Genomic DNA, 18,381 nt, shown 5'->3' with positions numbered 1-18,381 from the left:
TGCTAATTGTTGCAAAAACATCAATACATTCACAATAACCCTGAGCACTTGCTTTCTTCCTTTTGCCATTTTTTGATGAAGTTTGCTAAATGGATGCCAAGAACACCTTCCTAGATGGGTGTCGACTAATGCCAATGGCAGTTAAAGGGTTAAAACAGAAACTGGCAATAATACATTGTCATATAAAGAAAAAAATAACATCTATCAACATCATCATCCTAAGCCTCTCATATTAAAACCATTCATACATTTTTTTTGTTTCATATTCTTCATAGCACCTATGTGACAGAACAATTCCACTGAATGTCACATACAAAAAAAGGGGGAGGGGAGTTAATGCTTGTCAAATGTAAGAACAATTCCACTGAATACTACATAAAAAACAGGGAGTGGGGGGTTAATGCTTGTCAAGTGCATTCCTATACATTCTTCATCCATACAGCTATTTCTGTCCTTCACCAACACTATTGTTTCCTCAACATTTTTACTTCAGTTTCCACACATGCAATTGCTACACCTAGCTGTTCCTTCCTGGCTTTCCATGACTCTCCATGTCCTTAAATCCACTCCCCTTTCCATATCCATTCTCTATATAACCATTCAATCTAAGCCAACTCTCTTCTACCCACTGTGCTTCATGTCCTTCACAAGTTTCAACATTTGTATCTTGTGGCAGGTGGGGGCACTCACCATCCACTCACTCAGGTGTCTGCCCTTTCCTTTCCTCCATCCTTCTTTCCTTCCATCTTCTTCTGTCATTCTTTCATCGTCCTTCTACCTATGGGTGACTTTACACTCCCTCTTCTGTCTTTCTTTCCTTCATTCTTTCCTATTCCTTCTGCCTGTGGGTGACTCTACACTGAATGCCAAGCCAAATGGTTTCATGTACACCAGGAAACCATTTACTATGCTGGGTGGTAACCATATAACCAAATTATAGTGCCTGGTGGTTTAGTGGGTAATTAAGGTGCTCCAATCGGATTGTCCCGGTGAAGGTTTATATCCAAGAGATGGTTGGAGTTATTGCTCATGTAATGCCACTTAGCGATGAGTGAGGCTGGTCACTCTCATCTTCAATTATCAGGACTAATCTGCTTAGCCCCAGGCTCCTATGCTCCTCATGGGGCAATGTAGGATTGGATGATGGATGGATGGATCGTTTTCGTTTTTAAAGGCTCTAACATGCTTGCATGTGTCGGCCTTGGTCACCTAATGGCAGCTCTCCACGCTGCACGATCCACTGCAGCCTCCCTGTTCAGTCCCTTAACCCTAAGGTCACACTTAATGACCTCGTCCCATGTCTTTCTCGGTCTACCCCTCATAACCCCACCCCCAATATTAACACTTCTCACCTTCCTCACCCAATTATCATCCCCCATCCTCTCCTATATAAGCTATGTAAGTCAAATACAGTACATTCAATAATGCCTTCATTCTAAAGAGTTTCTCCAAAACTAAACAAAATGTCATCATACTAGAGGAGTTAACAATTCCTGTTTCCATTGCTCTCACTATCACCTTTTCAAACACATGCCATGCTGCTGTGGACCAGGGCTTATCTGAACATGAACCAGGTGGTATGTTGGCTAAAGCTGCTCTTCTGTTGTCCAACATCCTCCTTCTATGCAATGGGGAATAACCTGAGCAATGTCTGTACAGTACTGTATAACCAGGCAGCAGAGGTACCAGGTTATATCGTCAATACTGCATGAAGGTATCATTCTCCAGTATTCCTGACTTTTCCCATTCATGCCATCCCACAGTTTATGTGGGCATCAACACACTATTATTCAGTCCCCTTGCAGCCCCTACATATATTCCTATGATTCATATCAAGGCCTTTACGGCACAGGCCACTTTTTGCTTCCCACGTTATTCTACTCTCCATTTCCTTTAAACATTTATCCCTCTATTCTGTCACAGCACCAATGTATTTAAAATCTCCCAACAATTCTTAAGTCATTCTCTTTTCACCAGCACATTGCATACATTGCAATATCCTCTCTCTTCATGACCATCACTTTTCTCATATCTAACTTTCTTACACTACCATTAACAGACATTCACAAAACTCTGAAGCAGCCAGCAAAGATTCAATTCACTAAAAGCATATAGCACAATATCATAAACATACACAGATATGAAAGATTTCATCCTCATTATTCATAACTGGATTCACTCCCATAACCAGCTCCACTCCCATGGCCATTTCTCTTTTGTCCTCACTCATCATGTTGTTCATTTCCATTATAATAGCTCTAACATGCTTGCATATGTTGGCCTTGGTCACCTTATGGTGGCCCTCCATGCTAACTGATCTCTAGCAGCCTCTCTATCCAGTCCTTTAACCATGAAGTCACACCCTGTGAACCTGTCCCAAGTCTTTTTTGGTCTATCTCTCGCAACTTTACCCTGAACATCCACACCTCTCATCCTCCACATTCAGCTGTCAACCTCGATCCTCTCCACATGCCCAAACCATCTTAGTCCACCCCTTCTTATCACAAAATGAATACATTTAAATCCCATCCATCCTCTTAACTCTTCATTCACAATCCTAACCCTGTCATTCACAGATACAGCACATAATCTATAATGATTCTCATCTCTGTACCTCTAACCCTGCAAATATCCTCTTCCTTTACTGCCTAGTCTCATACCATATAGCATTACACTCCTACCACATGCTGCATACAAGGGTCCATAAGCATGGAGGGAGAACCCTCTCAATGTCAGGAGGGACAACAACTCCCTAAACTTCTTCCAACCACTCCTTACCCTTACTATTGGCCATCTCCAGTGCATATCATGTCCCCCAAATAACAAAACTCCTCCACACATTCAAGAGACCTTGTAGCAAGATTAATCGTTACTTGTCTCTCTCTTTCTATTTGCCTTCCTTAACCTATCGTATACTCAAATTTTCAGCCTAGCACTTATACCACTACACCTCTTATGCATTTGCTTATCACAAACACTGGCACAAAATAGTTACTTCCTACACCCTTGTGGCAAACTGCACATAGCCACACTCTTTCTGTTTAGACGGTACCATCACCAGCCCTAAATATTATCACTTTACTTTTTTCAGTGTTTGCTCTCAAGCCCTCATGACCCATTCCATCTCTTCATCTCCTTACGCTCTCCTATACTAACCTCTTATTCTCTGTGGTCAACAACGAGTCATCAGCATTCAACACCTCTCATGGCAGTCCCGTTCTGAAGTCACACAAGAACACAGCTGATACTTTTTCCAAAAATATCTTCCAATCCTTCTCAGATGTTTTCTCTACCAACACTGTTTTAAACTAGACAGCCTACCTTTGGACTGCTCACTGAAATTACATGAGTTTGATCCAAAGCTAGGTCAGAGAACAATTTGAGGTTCTGAATTTCACTAAATATCTGATCTCTCACAAAACCTAATATTATGGAAGAAAAAATACCCATTTAACCCATTCCGTGCCATGTCCGTATATATTCGGACAAAACAATAGTGTCAAAATTGCCAAGTCCGTATATATACGGACTAACTCATAGTACCCTAAAGCGCTGAGTCCATATACAGTAAAACCTTGGTAAACGGACTTCAACAGAGCGGAATTCGCTCTTATCGGAATTGAGGAGCTACTGGACTAAATTCTTATATACTGCAAAAAGTCCGAAAAAGCCAGAAGCAGTTCGGACTGCCTCGCCACTTCAACTATGTTCACCACAATAAAATAAATAAAAGATATGTTTATCATTGTACAGTACAATAATATTACATATAAGATACCATATGATTATTGTAGTGAATTTAGTGGTAGGTGGGGCACTCACCATCCACTCCCTCGATGTAGTGCTGCTTTGGGTGTCTGCCCTTTCCTCTCTTTCATCCTTCCTCTTCTGTCTTTCTTTCTTTGGCTCTTTCCTCATTCTTCTGTCTACAGTGATTTTACACTCCCTCTTCTGTATTTCTTTCCTTCATTCTTTCCTCTTCCTTCTGCCTATGGGTAACTCTACACTGAGTGACAAGCCAAATGGTTTCCTGTACACCAGGAAACTACTTACTATGCTGGGTGGTAACCATACAACCAAGTTATGGCATCTGGTGGTTTAGTGGGTAATTAATGTGCCCCAATGGGGAACTTTCAGCGCGTCGTCTGCTACCGAATTCAGTCTAGCAGCTCCTTCCCATTTACTATGCATGTAATATTTGTGGATAATTTTTACTCCCTTGTCGAACTGTGAGATATAGTAATGGCATATATCAATGAGAATAATCAAATACTACTTTGAAAACTCATAACCAATATGAATGATCTTTTTAATTTGTGCAGTTTCATGAGTTACGATGGTAGACTCGCTTCTTAAATGTTAGTACTTCACAATTCTCTTTGCATAAATGCTATTTTGATCGTTGGATATTGTGGCTGATCCCATACATACATGAAGTCCCGATCATTATTCATTCTTAACACCAATTTTCCATATGACAGTCATTGTCTTACCTGTAATTTATTAGTTTGTAAATTTTACCTCAACATTTCTCCAATACACTCGCACATGCACACCAGAGGGGCAGTCCCGGATTTGAGAAAAGGCCACCGAGAGTATTTACAAAAACAGATGAAGGCTAAACATGGCTGGAGAATAAGTAGAATGTGGTTGGCGAAGGGTCAGGTTCTTAATGTGTTGCTACCTAACGTGTACAGGAAACCATTTGGCTTGTCACTCAGTGTAAAGTCACCCATGGACAGAAGGAAGAGGAAAGAATGAAGGGAAGATAGAAGAGGGAATGTAGTCACCCACAGACAAAAGGACAAGGAAGGAATGAAGTAAAGAACAAGAGAAGAAGAGGGAAAGAAAGGAGGAAGGGGAAAAGGAAAGGATAGACACCCGAGAGCAGCACTGCATGCTGTTACCTAATAAATGCTGAATATTGTTTTCTGTGATAAAAGTGTTTTCTTATCCATTTCTTTTTTCATAAACTCTTACCATTGTGACTACACAATTATTTCGCAGTTGCTACAGTTTCTACATTTCTTATTCGTAGCTACCTGTTAACCTGTAAGTGCATACTCCCAAGAAAATACACATTCAGACTGGAACAAACTGCCTTCCCGGTGGCATGTGTAATATAGACAGAAGTCATACCAAGTCTCCCGTGCCATTTAGAATCATGTATGTTCCTTCAATTTTTGGAAGGGATGGTAAAATAAATCATAAAACATGTAACAAATGATCAGGTAAGCCTCTGAGCCTCTGAAAGAGAAATTGATGTCCAGAGTCTAACTTTTTCAGTCTGATGATATACAATTTTATTCTTACTGCCAAACAATTTACCATTTAGAATACTCACACTGAAAGGGGTTAATGAAGCTGTATCATCCAGTTCAGTCTCTCCTGAGCTGAACAAAGTCGTCAGAATAAAGAATAAAATTATTTACGTCCTCATAGTGAAGAAAGTAACACGCTCATGTAGCACCACTAAGCTAACTTGTAACTGTCTTTTTTGTATCCTCACTGTATAAATCAAGGTACATCATACGAATCATGCAAATACTGGACTTCAAAACCTTGGTTAATCACCATAATGGTCTAGTAAATGAACCGTGTACACATCCGCCTTCACCGAGAGCTAGCAAAAAGTGAGCTATGTTTTATCCCGCCATGGGGATGGTCGCCTATGGCGTATGGAAACAGATGTCAAGTGGTGGTATTTAGCAAATATTAAATTTCAGAAAACTGAGTCAATGACAAGCTTCAAGAAAGCACTATTCTTACTCAAAAAGACGATACAAATGTAGATATGAAAGCCAATTCCACTGAACTCATCAGTAACACAACGAAATGACTGTGTGTGAGGGATTGCCAGATGGAAGCTCAATGTACGCATATACATAATAGCCAGTCAAAAGTATTCATTCATGGGCATGATATTTTTTATCAACGAGTATTTTAGTGACTTTAATGGTCTATAGTGTTGCTAACTCTTGTAAGTTTATCCAGACATATAGAATAGTCACAATAGTTATGTCACTTTTCTAGGTCTGGACTGAAATAGGGCTCACCAGCTAGGCAGCAAACGACACCTGAAAGTCCCTCATTGGATTGAGCCTATGCAGGTTTATATCCAAGGGATGGTTGGGGTTTATTGTTCACGTAATGCCTCTCAGGATGAGTGAGGCTGGTCACTCTCACCTTAAATGTCAGACCAACTTGCCTAGCCCCGGGCCTCTACATTCCTCATGGGGCAACATAGGATTATATGATGGAAGAATGGATGTATAATACAGTATATTACTGCAATGGTTGTGAAAACAGTTTAGAAACAGTTGGTGCGATCTGGACTAATGTCTGATATATCGGAAAAAGTCCAGGTTAGCAGGGGCAAGTCTGGATGTCGCTTTTATTGGAATTTCATTTTTTTCCGGAATGGCTTGGGCCCCAAATTAGTACGTTATAGTGAGGTTTTACTGTATTGTATATATTTGGACACGGCTTTCCTCATATTTGCACAAAATTATTTGAGTCTGCCCTTAGCGTGTGACAGAAAATGGGATGAAAGACACCCCTCCTATGCCTTATACCAATAAAATATATATATATATATATATATATATATATATAAAAAGTGAATGTGATAACATGTAAAATTAGCATGGAACCCCAACTTCCCATCATCATAGTGTCAACTGTGGCTGAATTACATACACAAGGTTGCGTTTCCATGCCACAAGTACTCCATGCATCCACCCGCTCCATACCAAAATGGACTATCTATCCACGTCAGTCGCTGACGGTATACGAAAATAGCCATCTGATGCAAATTTGGATCACACCGTGCTGCCCAAGATATTGTGCTTCCTCCCGACTTCCAGTCGAAGCTGGAGAACTTCCAAGTGATTAACTAACCGACAGTGATGCATAAATACTGTACATAATGAAAGTAATATAAGTAAATGTAAGCAAATAGAAGTAAATCATAAAATCAAGTAATGTATGGAAAATAACGTAAGAAGCATGTAACTTACTGCAACTAATATGACTGTGTGAAGAACGAGTGTTTATTGTGCCTTATGGAAGTGTTTATAGTGCCTTATACATTCATTCATTCATTCATTGCCAGACGCCATGTATCCCAGACGGGGTGGCCAATGGCTTAGAGTTAATTGTTTTACAGGGAGGGGCACTAATCCTCCACCAACCCCACTTGACACGTAGGGATGCCAACAGCATCTGGTGTTCCCAGGCGGTCACCCATCCAAGTACTAACCAGACCCAACGTTGCCTTATACCAATATAAAAAAAAAAATAATGTGAAAATATGTAAAATTAGCACAGAATCCCAACTTCCCATCAACACAGTTTTGACTGTGGCCACATTATGTAAACAGGTTGCATTTTCATACTACAAGTTCTACATGCATCCACTCACTCCACACCAAATTGGACTATTTATCCACTTCAGCTGCTGGCGGTATCTGAACGTGGCCATCTGATGCAAATCTGGGTGTGCTGGACCAAAACACCTGTTTTCAGGCGGAAAACAGCCGAAGTGAGCACTTTTACTATCACTTGGCTTATTCTGACCACTTTTCATGTCTATTCATGGGGAAAAACAAAAAAAGTGAAAAAGGGTCACTGTGGGTCACACATTCCCCCAAAACCCCAGCACTGGGGGGCCAAAAAGCCGACAAAGGCTCTGGGACGAAACAGGTTAATACCATAACACCAGTTCTAAATGAGACAATCTAAGCTTGTATTCAGTATGAATTGTGGTTACTATACTAGATTTTTTTCCAGCTGATGATTCACTCTCGTGAATGTGGCACCTGTGCACTCCTGCCGCATGATTGGTTGGTTTCAATTTCATACCTGAAGTAGCATATTTACAAAAAACAATTGTACCTTATGTTCCAATTCTCTCATAAATGCTGTTTTGCATTGTCACTATTATACAAACACACATGAAACGAGTATGTATCTGTGCTTCACCCAAATGGACAATGAATTTGAGGAAGTTGAATTTGAATTGAAATATTTATTGTTGTAAAAGGTACAGAGTTGTTGCATCTCCCTATATTTTTAAAAAATAAAAGCATTTGGCTGGGTAAGTGCAAATAAATGGTATCTTAATACTTAGGCACTTGTTACATTAGACAATAGTACCATTCTAAGTAAATTAGCGGTTTTGTCAGTGGTAAAGTTTTTACGGTGAAAGTGGGAAGGCGAATGGATTGGAACAGTCGCTACAGAGGAGGGGGGGGGGGAACGAGAGACGGCCAGGTAGGAAAAACAGGTTGTCTCGCAAGATGTTGGACTTTATTATGGAGCACACCTACTCCACTGCTTCGATACCTTCGCCCATATTATCTGTAAGTATATATATTTATTTATTTATAAGAGATGAAACAACTCAGTACCTTTTACAACAATAATTATTTCGATTCAAATTCAACTTCCTCAACTTCGCTGTCCGTTTGGGTGAAGCACAGATACATACTCATTTCATGTCTGTTTGTATAGTACAATGACAATGTAGAATAGCATACCTGTATATGAGAATTCGGATATAAGGTGCAATTGTTTTTTGTAAATATGCCACTTCAGGTATGAAATTGAAACCAACCAATCACGCGGCAGGAGTGCGCAGGTGCCACATTCATGAAAGTGGATTATCAGCTGGAAAAAAAACAAGTATAGTGCCAAACTTACGACATGTATAAGTGTGGGACACCATGTCTTGTGTCATGAAGGAATGCTGGGTCTCAGAGAACAGACTATCTACCCTATGCCCAGTCAGATAAGAGGAAAGGGGGGAATACTTTATCCAACAACCCTTATAATGAAGCAACACCACATTTGGACTAAGCACATCTATCTAGCTATCCTCTAAATGGTCTGCCTTACCACTCAACCTCACCTGAAGCGACCAGCCTCAAGGATCTTGCAGGTGCCAAAGTTCCTGCAGGGGTTACCTGTAATAATGGAAATCTGAATAAATACTGGAACTACATGATTACCTGCCACATATACTGGATATACTGGGACTACAGTTCACATAAATGTCTCACACAACATAAATGTCTCAGACTACTGAACTGCACTAGACTGACATATACAGTACAACAGTATACTCATGATTTTTCACTGATGCTAATATTAGTGATATAAATATGGCTATTCCACTGTCAAATGTTGCTGATATACAGGTGTTACAAGCATAACAGATGTCAACCCAGGCAATACTGGTACATATCTGAAATTATTACTCCTAGCAGAGTGAGAGAAGAGTCCTGGACAAATGTGGAAGTGTGCATGGAAAAGTTTGGAAGGAATGAAAGAGTGTTTTTGATCGGTGATATGAATGGTAAGGTAGGGAATGTGAAGGTGGATGGAATAGTTGGTGAGTGGGGTGTGCCTGCTGAGATAGATGAGAATGGCAGTCCATTAGTGGACATTTGTGCTGGGAGAGGGTTGGTGATAGCCAATACCCTCTTCAGGCATAAAATGATCCACACGTATACATGGCGAGGGATGAGAAAGGTGGGTGGTGAGCTGAATGAAAGGAAAGCAATGATTGATTATGTGTGTGTGGATGAAAGGATGTGAAGATGTGTAATGGATGCAAGAGCTTATTGAGGTTGGGGGAGTGGATTTTCTGACCACTACTTGGTGGTGGCCAGAATCAAGATCCAAGTAAGATGAAGAAATAGAAGAAGGGAAAGGTGAGAGGAAGGAGTAGTTGCAAGGAGAGTGGAAAGGTCACAAGAGGATGTGAAAAAGGCAGAGTATAAGAGAGAAGTGGAGGAACGATTGGGCAAATATGAATTGGAGCAGATGGGGGACGTGGAAGGTGTGTGCAGGATATTTACAGAAGAAATACGTGCAGCATGTGATGTGGTGTGTGGGAAGAAGAGAAGACGGAGGGGGGTGAAAGGAACAGCGTGGTGGACTGAAGAAGTGAGACAGGCTGTGGCACAAAAGAAGAAAGCATACAAAGAATAGGTGAGAAATAGGGGCGTGGAAGAAGTTGAGAGGCGGAAGAGAGAGTTATATGTAGAAAGTAGGAGATGTGAAAAGATTAGTAAGAGAGAGCAAGGAGAGAGTGGATGAGGAATTTGGAAGGAACTTGAGTGTAAAGTGGAGGGACTGTAAGAAAATGTTCTGGAAAGAGGTGAAGAGAGTAAGACAGGGTGGAAGTGAGGTTAGCAGGGGAGTGCATGGAGAGAGCATTATAACCGGTTGTTGAATGAGGAGTTTGACTGGGACAGGGAAGGTTTGGAGCCAGCAGATCCAGTGTCTGGCCCTTGGCCTTTGATTGATACTGCTACTGTGAGTGAGGCAATAGGCAGGATGAGGGTGGGGACGGCAGCAGGTGTGTCTGGGTTGACTGCCGAAATGTTGAAGGCCTCAGGCGATATAGGGGTGAGTTTAGTCACTGACCTGATAAATAGGATTATTTATGAGTGTGTTGTCCCAGATGATTGGCTGAAGAGTGTAATTGTAAATGTGTATAAAGGGAAGGGTGATGCCCTGGAAAGAGGGAATTATAGAGGTATAAAGCTTTTAGATCAGATAATGAAGGTAATGGAGAGAGTTTTAGAAGGTATGATTAGAGAAAGAGTGAATATTGATGAGATGCAGTTTGGGTTTATGCCAGGTAGGGGGACCACTGATGCCATATTCATTGTTCGACAGCTTCAGGAAAAATATATTGGTAGGAGAAGGGATCTTTATTTTGTTTTTGTTGATTTGGAAAAGGCCTTTGACAGAGTCCCTAGAGAGGTGGTGAAGTGGGCAATGAGAAAGCTTGGCTTGGAGGAGTGGCTGGTTAGGGTGGTTATGGCCATGTACGTGGGTGCTCACACCCAGGTGAGAGTGAATGGAGATTTGAGTGATGAGTTTTCCGTGAATGTTGGTGTGCATCAGGGGTCAGTCTTGAGTCCCATGTTGTTTATCATGGTACTTGAAGCCCTTTCACGTGACTTTAGAAACGGACTCCCGTGGGAGTTGTTGTATGCTGATGATTTGGTGTTGATTGCAGAGAATGAAAGGGAGGCGGAGGAAAGGTTTAGGAAGTGGAGAGATGGTATGGGGCAAAAGGGTTTAAGGGTAAATGCAGATAAAACAAAAGTGATGATATCTAGGGTTGGTGGCGGTACTGTCAAAGACGAGGGAGAGTGGCCATGTGCAGTTTGCCACAAGGGCGTGGGAAGTAATTCCATCTTGTGCGGTGTGTGTGATAAATGGGTGCATAAGAGATGTAGTGGTATCAGAGGTAGACTGCGAGATAATGCTGATTTTATGTGTACGGCGTGCCGGGGTGAGCAGGTGGAGATCGTCAGACGTGAAAGAATTGAACTTGCTGGTGAATCTCTTGAGTGTGTGGAAGAGTTTTGTTATTTAGGAGACATGTTGTGTGCTGGAGGTGGGGCTGGAGCTAGCTCTGTGGCTAGGGTGAGAAGTGGTTGGAAGAAGTTCAGGGAGCTCTTGCCTCTCCTGACATTGAGGGGGCTCTCCCTACGTGCTAAGGGGTCTTTGTATGCAGCGTGTGTTAGGAGTGTAATGCTGTATGGCAGTGAGACCTGGGCAGTGAAGGAGGAAGACATTCGCCGGCTCAGACGTACAGAAATGACAATGATTAGGTGGATGTGCAGTGCGTCCCTGCGTCCAAGGCCTGGAGGGGCTGGGTTTACAATGGAAGAGTTGAGAGGTAGGATGGGACTGGAGTGTATTGGTGTTGTGATGAGGAGAGGTAGATTGAGGTGGTTTGGACATGTGGAGAGGATGGGGGATGATAGTTGGGTGAGGAAGGTGAGAAGTGTTAATATTGGGGGTGGGGTTATGAGGGGTAGACCGAGAAAGACATGGGACGAGGTCATTAAGTGTGACCTTAGGGTTAAGGGACTGAACAGGGAGGCTGCAATGGATCGTGCAGCATGGAGAGCCGCCATTAGGTGACCAAGGCCGACACATGCAAGCATGTTGGAGCCTTTAAAAACGAACGAAAACGATTACTAGTGGTGAAGGGAGAAAAAGTGAGCAGATGGAGAGAACACTTTAAGGAATTGTTGAACATACAGGATGGAAGTAATGCGAGTATAAGTGGCTGGGGAATGGCTGGGAGAAGACAGGAAGAAATCAGTAGGATAGAAGTTGTGGAAGTAGTGGGGGGGGTTGGGTTGGGGAGGGCCCCGGGAGTTGATGGAGTGTGTGGTGAAATGCTGAAGCATGGGGGAGAGATTGTGGTGGAGTGGATGTGGAGGATGTGTAGGTTGGCCTGGGGGGGGGGGTCCCGGAGGATTGGAAGTCGGGTATAATTATTCCCTTGTACAAAAGAGGAGGGGAAAAAGAAGTGTGTGGTAATCATAGGGGCATTTGTCTTCTTAGTATAATAGGAAAAGTGTATGGCAGGATACTTATTGACTGAGTTAGAGAAAGAACAGAGGAATTAGTTGGAGAACAACAGGGAAGCTTTAGGAAGGGAAGAGGTTGTGTAGATCATATATTCATTCTTAGATCTTTAGTGAAAAAGTTTCTAGAGAAGGGAAAGAAGTTGTATGCAGCTTTCACGGATTTGGAGAAAGCATATGACAAGGTGGATAGACGAGGATTGTGGAAAGTATTAAGAATATACAGAGTAGAGGGGAAGTTGTTGAATGCTGTGAAGAGTATGTATGATGGTGCCAAGGCTGCAGTGCGTGTGGATGGTGAACTAAGTGAATTTTTCTCTTTGATGGTTGGGTTGAAACAGGGATGTGTCATGTCTCCATGGCTGTTCAATCTGTACATGGATGGGGTAATAAAAAAGGTACAAGATAGGGTAGTGGATGTTGGAGTGGCCCTGGTGAGAGAGGATAGTGTTTGGAAACTCCCTGTACTGTTGTTTGCAGATGATACTGTGTTGTTGAGTGAAGACGAAGGGGAGCTGCAAGGCTTGGTGGATGAGTTTGGGAGAGTGTGTAAGAAACGGAATCTAAAAGTGAATGTAGGGAAGTAAAGTGATAGTCTTTGAGAGAGGTGAAGTCAGTGAATGTACAGTGAGGGTGGATGGTGAGGAATTGGAAAATGTGAGTATGTTTAAGTACTTGGGTAGTGTGATGAGTAAGGATGGAGGTTTGGAGGGTGAAGTGCGTGAAAGGGTACAGCAGGGAAGAAAGGTTGCTGGTTCTTTGAAAGCAGTGATAAGAAACAGGGAAGTGAGCATGGAAGTGAAAAAGTTACTACATGACAGTATTGTGATACCAACTCTAACGTACGGAAGTGAAGCTTGGACGTTGTTGGAAAGACACAAGTCAAGAGTGAGAGCAGTGGAAATGAGTTATTTAAGAGGTGCCTGTGGAGTCACATGGAGAGACAGGCTGACGAATGAGGATATAAAGGAGCGTTGTGGTGTGGATGTGGATGTGATAGGATGCATTATGAGGAACACACTGAGGTGGTTTGGCCATGTGGAGAGGATGGAAGGTGAAAGACTGACGAAGAGAGTGTATGTGAGTGAGGTGGAGGGGGGAAGAGGGAGGGGGAGGCCGAGGATGAGATGGAGGGATGGGGTGGAGAGGTATATGAGAGAGGGGGGTGTGAGTTGGGAGCAGGGCAGTGAAATGGCGGGGGACAGGGTGACTTGGAGGCGTTTTGTTTGTGACCACCCCAAATGGGATTGAGGCGTCTGGCAATAGATAGATAGATAGATGACTCCTTCTCTGTTCCACTAAATCCTAAGGTTTCAGTCATTTTTATTACTGGCTGTCCAACCTGGAATATGAAGTCACACATGCTACATGATAAACTGCAGCACAGAACTGTACATAATCTCTTACTCCACAGTATGTTAAGCAGTTAAACTACAAAAAAGTATGTACTACAAATTTCTATTCTGTCATACCCTCAAAGACTACAAACTGCTACTGCAATAATTTGTACTTGACAAGATGTGGAGAACTTAGGAGAGGGATACATAGACAAAATTACAATATGAATTACAGTAATCCCTCCAATATCTGATGTAATACAGCAAAGGCATGTCCGGGAAGTTGGATTGTCCAGATACTGGAACCCTGCCTCCTGGACTGGGACATATGGACCCTAACCCAGACTAGCCTTGAAAGCCAACTAAATAGCTCCCTACTGGACATGCATGGCACCTATTTTAGACCCTATTCACACAAATAACAGACAGAAAGCATGAAATAAATGAAAAGGAACCAGAGAACGAGGAATCAGAAGTGAGTATGGAAAATATTTAGCAGTGTTAAGGGTACTTACAACATGTCCGTGGCCGTTACGAAGATTAACTTGCCTCCTCTAAGGCTCTAGCAGTAGTGAAAATGCTCTTGAAGCACATACAGTAATCCAGTGTTGTGCTGCACTTAATCCTTTGCACTGTGAGTTATAATGGCTTAACACTGCACATTCTGTTCTTACCTGCGCCATGCCAGTTTCAACCACTAGTTTGCACTCTGCACTTAATCCTTTGCACTCTGAATTCTAATTTCTTAATATTTCACAACACTGTAAATTCCCATGTGGTCTAGTGGTGAGGTATTGCAGTTCAGTCAATGTTTATTCACAAAAACAAGCACGTGCAGCATCCATTGCAATGAGCGTCTAGTCAGGATGGTAGTCAGGCGGTAACTGGGGAGGAGAGGAAGCAAGGGGCCATGGCTGCCGAGCGTAAACATAGCTGTTCAGCGCCCACACCATGTTCAAAGTGCAGTTGGATTTTTTTTTTTTTTCCTGGCCATTTTTGGGTTCCGAAGGCCTGGTCCCAAAATGTCCAGACATTGTGGAGTCTGGTTATTGGGCGTCCGGATATTAAAGGGATTACTGACCTCATTAAATCCATGCATGAAATTAAGTATAATATCTGACAGAGAAACAACACAATCATTTGATACATACCATAGCATGCATCAATCTTGTACTGACAGTTGGGTCCATAGAAGGCTGGTGCACAATCACACTCATAACTGCGGTTGGCCAACGAGCGGCAGGTGGCACCATTTTCACACGGGTGGGTATAGCACAGGTCACATTTGGCAAGAACCTGTACAGTTAAAATATGAAATGTCACCATCCTCATCATTATCATCATCGTCATCATCATCACTAACCTACTTTTTTCACCCATAGGTGAGCAGTGTGTGAAGAATGATGAAGGAAGGGTTGTGGTGAACAGTGGGGATATTAAGGAAGCATGGAGAAAGCATTATAGCCAGTTGCTGAATGAGGAGTCTGACTGGGACAGGGAAGGTTTGGAACCAGCAGATCCAGTGTTCGGCCCTTGACCTTTTATTGACACTGCTACTGTGAAAGAGGCAATAGGTAGGATGCAGGTGGGGGAGGCAGCAGGTGTGCCTGGGTTGACTGCTGAAATGTTGAAGACCTCAGGAGATATAGGAGTGTGGTTAGTTACTGATCTGATAAATATAATTATATATGACTGTGTTGTCCAGGATGACTGGCTGAATAGTGTAATTGTAAAGGTGTACAAGGGGAAGGGTGAGGCCCTGGAAAGGGGATATTATAGATGTATAAAGTTTTTAGATCAGATATTGAAGGTAATGGAGAGAGTTCTAGAAGGTATGATTAGAGAAAGAGTGAATATTGATGAGATGCAGTTTGAGTTTATGCCAGGGAGGGGAACCACTGAAGCCAAATTCATTGTTTGACGGCTTCAGGAAAAATATATGGAAAAAAAAAAAGGGGGGGGGGAACTGTACTTTGTTTTTGTTGATTTGGAGAAGGCCTTTGACAGAGTCCCTAGAGAAGTGGTGAAGTGGGCAATGAGAAACCTTGGGATCAAGGGGTGGCTGGATAGGGTGGTTATGGCCATGTATGTTGGTGATCGCACCCAGGTAAGAGTGAATGGAGATTTGAGCAGTGAGACTTCCATGAATGCTGGTGTGCATCAGGGTCAGTTTTGAGTCCCTTGTAGTTTATCATTGTACTTGATGCCCTCTCACGTGACTTCAGAAATGGACTTCCGCAGAAGATGCTGTATGCTGATGATTTGGTGTTGATTGCAGAGAATGAAAGGGAGGTGGAGGAAAGATTTAGGAAGTGAAAAGATGGTATGGGGCACAAGGGCTTAAGAGTAAATGCAGATAAAACAAAAGTGATGATATCTAGGGCTGGTGGCAGTACTGTCAAAGAAGAGGGAGAGTGGCCATGTGCAATTTGCCACAAGGGAGTGGGAATTAATTCTATCTTGTGCAGTGTTCATGATAAGTGGGTGCATGGGAGATGTAGTGGTATTAGAAGTAGACTGCAAGATAACACTGATTTCATGTGTGCTGTGTGTAAGGGAGAGCAGGTGGAGATTGTCAGGCGTGAAAAGATTGAACTTGCTGGTGAATCTCTTGAGTGTGTGGAAGAGTTCTGTTATTTGGGGGACATGTTATGTGCTGGAGGTGGGCCGGAGCTAGATTTGTGGCTAGAGTGAGGAGTGGTTGGATGGGAAGCAGTTCAGTGAGCTGTTGCCTCTCCTGACATTGAGAGGGCTCTCCCTAGGTGCTAAGGGATCTTTGTATGCTGCATGTTTTAGGAGTGTAATACTGTACGGCAGTGAGACCTGGGCAGTAAAGGAAATGGATATTCACAGGCTCTAACGTACAAAAATGATAATGATTAGGTGGATGTGCAGTACATTCCTGAGTGCAAGGCCTGGGGGAGGTAGGTTTATGATGGAGGAGATGAGAGGTAAGATGGAACTGGAGTGTATTGGTGTTGTGATGAGGAAAGGTAGATTGAGGTGGTTTGGGCATGTGGAGAGGATGCGGGATGATAATTGGGTGCAGACAGTGAGAAGCATTAACATTAAGGGTGGGGCTGCGAGGGGAGGACCAAAAAAGACCTGGGACGAGGTCATTAAGTGTGACCCCAGGGTTAAGGGACTGAACAGGGGGACTGCCAGATATCGAGCAGCATGGAGAGCCGCCATTATGTGACTAAGGCCGACGCATGCAAGCATGCTGGAGCCTTCAAAAATGAAATGATGGGGCAAAGGTGATCTGGAAACGTGGAAAGAATAAGTAAAAACGTAAGAACACTGAAAAGACTAACCACATCATACACGAAAAGTTTTTCTCACACAAGATATGTTCCATATGCAGCAGACTTCCCATGGATGTTAATAACACTACAGTAAGGTGGATTATGAGAAATCTCAAAAGGATCTTATACATACTAGAATGAGTGTGTACTGGGCATGCATTCCCAAGCAAATACAAATACAGTATCGTATGCACATGCATGCACTCGCACTCTCTCGCGCTCTCTCTCTCTCTCTCTCTCTCTCTCTCTCAAGAGAAAAATATTTAATTTTCTCAATTCAGTTTGGCTTTAGAAAAGGTACATCATGTGTCATAAACTGAGTTCTAATAATAATGTTGTTAATGTGATGCAGGAGAGGTATAGGTAGGTAGATTGCATTTATTTGAAGTCAAGAAACCATTTGATGAAGTACCATATAAGAGGTTCATTTGGAAATTAAAAATTATTGGTGATAGTGAAGGTGATTTATTGTGAGGGATGAGAAATTACCTTACTGGCAAACAAATGAGAACTATGATTAGTGCTAAGTTTTCATTACAGAAAAGAGTAATAAGTGTTGTGCCCCATAGGGTAGTTTTGGCACCCATAATGTTCCTAGTATGTGTAAATGATACGCCAAATGAAGTTCAGTAGTGTACAAATGTTTGTTGATGATTCAAAAATTATGCAACAAAATGTACATGAGACACACTGCCGGGAGATGCAAAGAGGACCTGGATCAATTATACAGATGGAAACAGGAATGGAAGGTTGAATTCAACATTCATAATTGTCATGTGACTGAGATGGATGTAAGCAAGAATAGACCAAATGGGACTATACAATGGGGATAGAAGACATTGCCAAGACAACACATGAGAAAGATCTGGGTGTAATAATACAGCAGGGATTACCACCAGAGAAGCATATAAAAAAGATAACCAGCAGAGCATATACTGGTAATCTTTTAACAAAATTAATATAAATTTTCATAGATGATGGTGACCATCATCCACTCACTTGATGAAGTGCTGCCTACTTCTTCCTTCACCTCTATCATTCTTTTTCTGTCTCTGCCCTCCTCTCTTCTTATTTCTCCCATCTTTTCTGTCACTTTTTATTACTCTCCTTTCCTTTTTAGGTGGCTTTACACTGAGTGACAAGCCTAATGGTTTCCTGTATGTGTACCCCCTCCACAATATGTCTACCCCCGATGTATATATGTCCCCCCCCAATGCATACATGCCCCCACTAAACTTGCTAGGTCAGCACGCTTTCCCAGGACCTGAAGCCTAGGAGGAAGGCGTTATTGCACCAGTTCTTAGCAGGCAGCCAAGACGGGCAGACTATTTTACT

The 18,381-nt window shown here is 42.4% G+C and overlaps 1 protein-coding gene across 1 annotated transcript in view; it reads right to left on the bottom strand.

Moving 5' to 3' along the window:
- sli (slit guidance ligand) overlaps window positions 1–18,381 on the bottom strand; it is a 545,686-nt gene that overhangs the window by 162,276 nt on the left and 365,029 nt on the right. Inside the window, 2 exon segments of the mRNA XM_080286150.1 lie at window positions 8,912–8,966; window positions 14,893–15,037. Of these exon segments, the coding sequence (XP_080142276.1) occupies window positions 8,912–8,966; window positions 14,893–15,037 (200 nt within the window).

The sequence above is a fragment of the Coenobita brevimanus genome, chromosome 110 (assembly GCF_032717465.1).
Source record: "Coenobita brevimanus isolate Jiangsu-jjx chromosome 110, ASM3271746v2, whole genome shotgun sequence".
Classification (NCBI taxonomy): Eukaryota; Metazoa; Arthropoda; class Malacostraca; order Decapoda; family Coenobitidae; genus Coenobita; species Coenobita brevimanus.
This window is presented reverse-complemented; position numbering and strand designations above follow the sequence as displayed.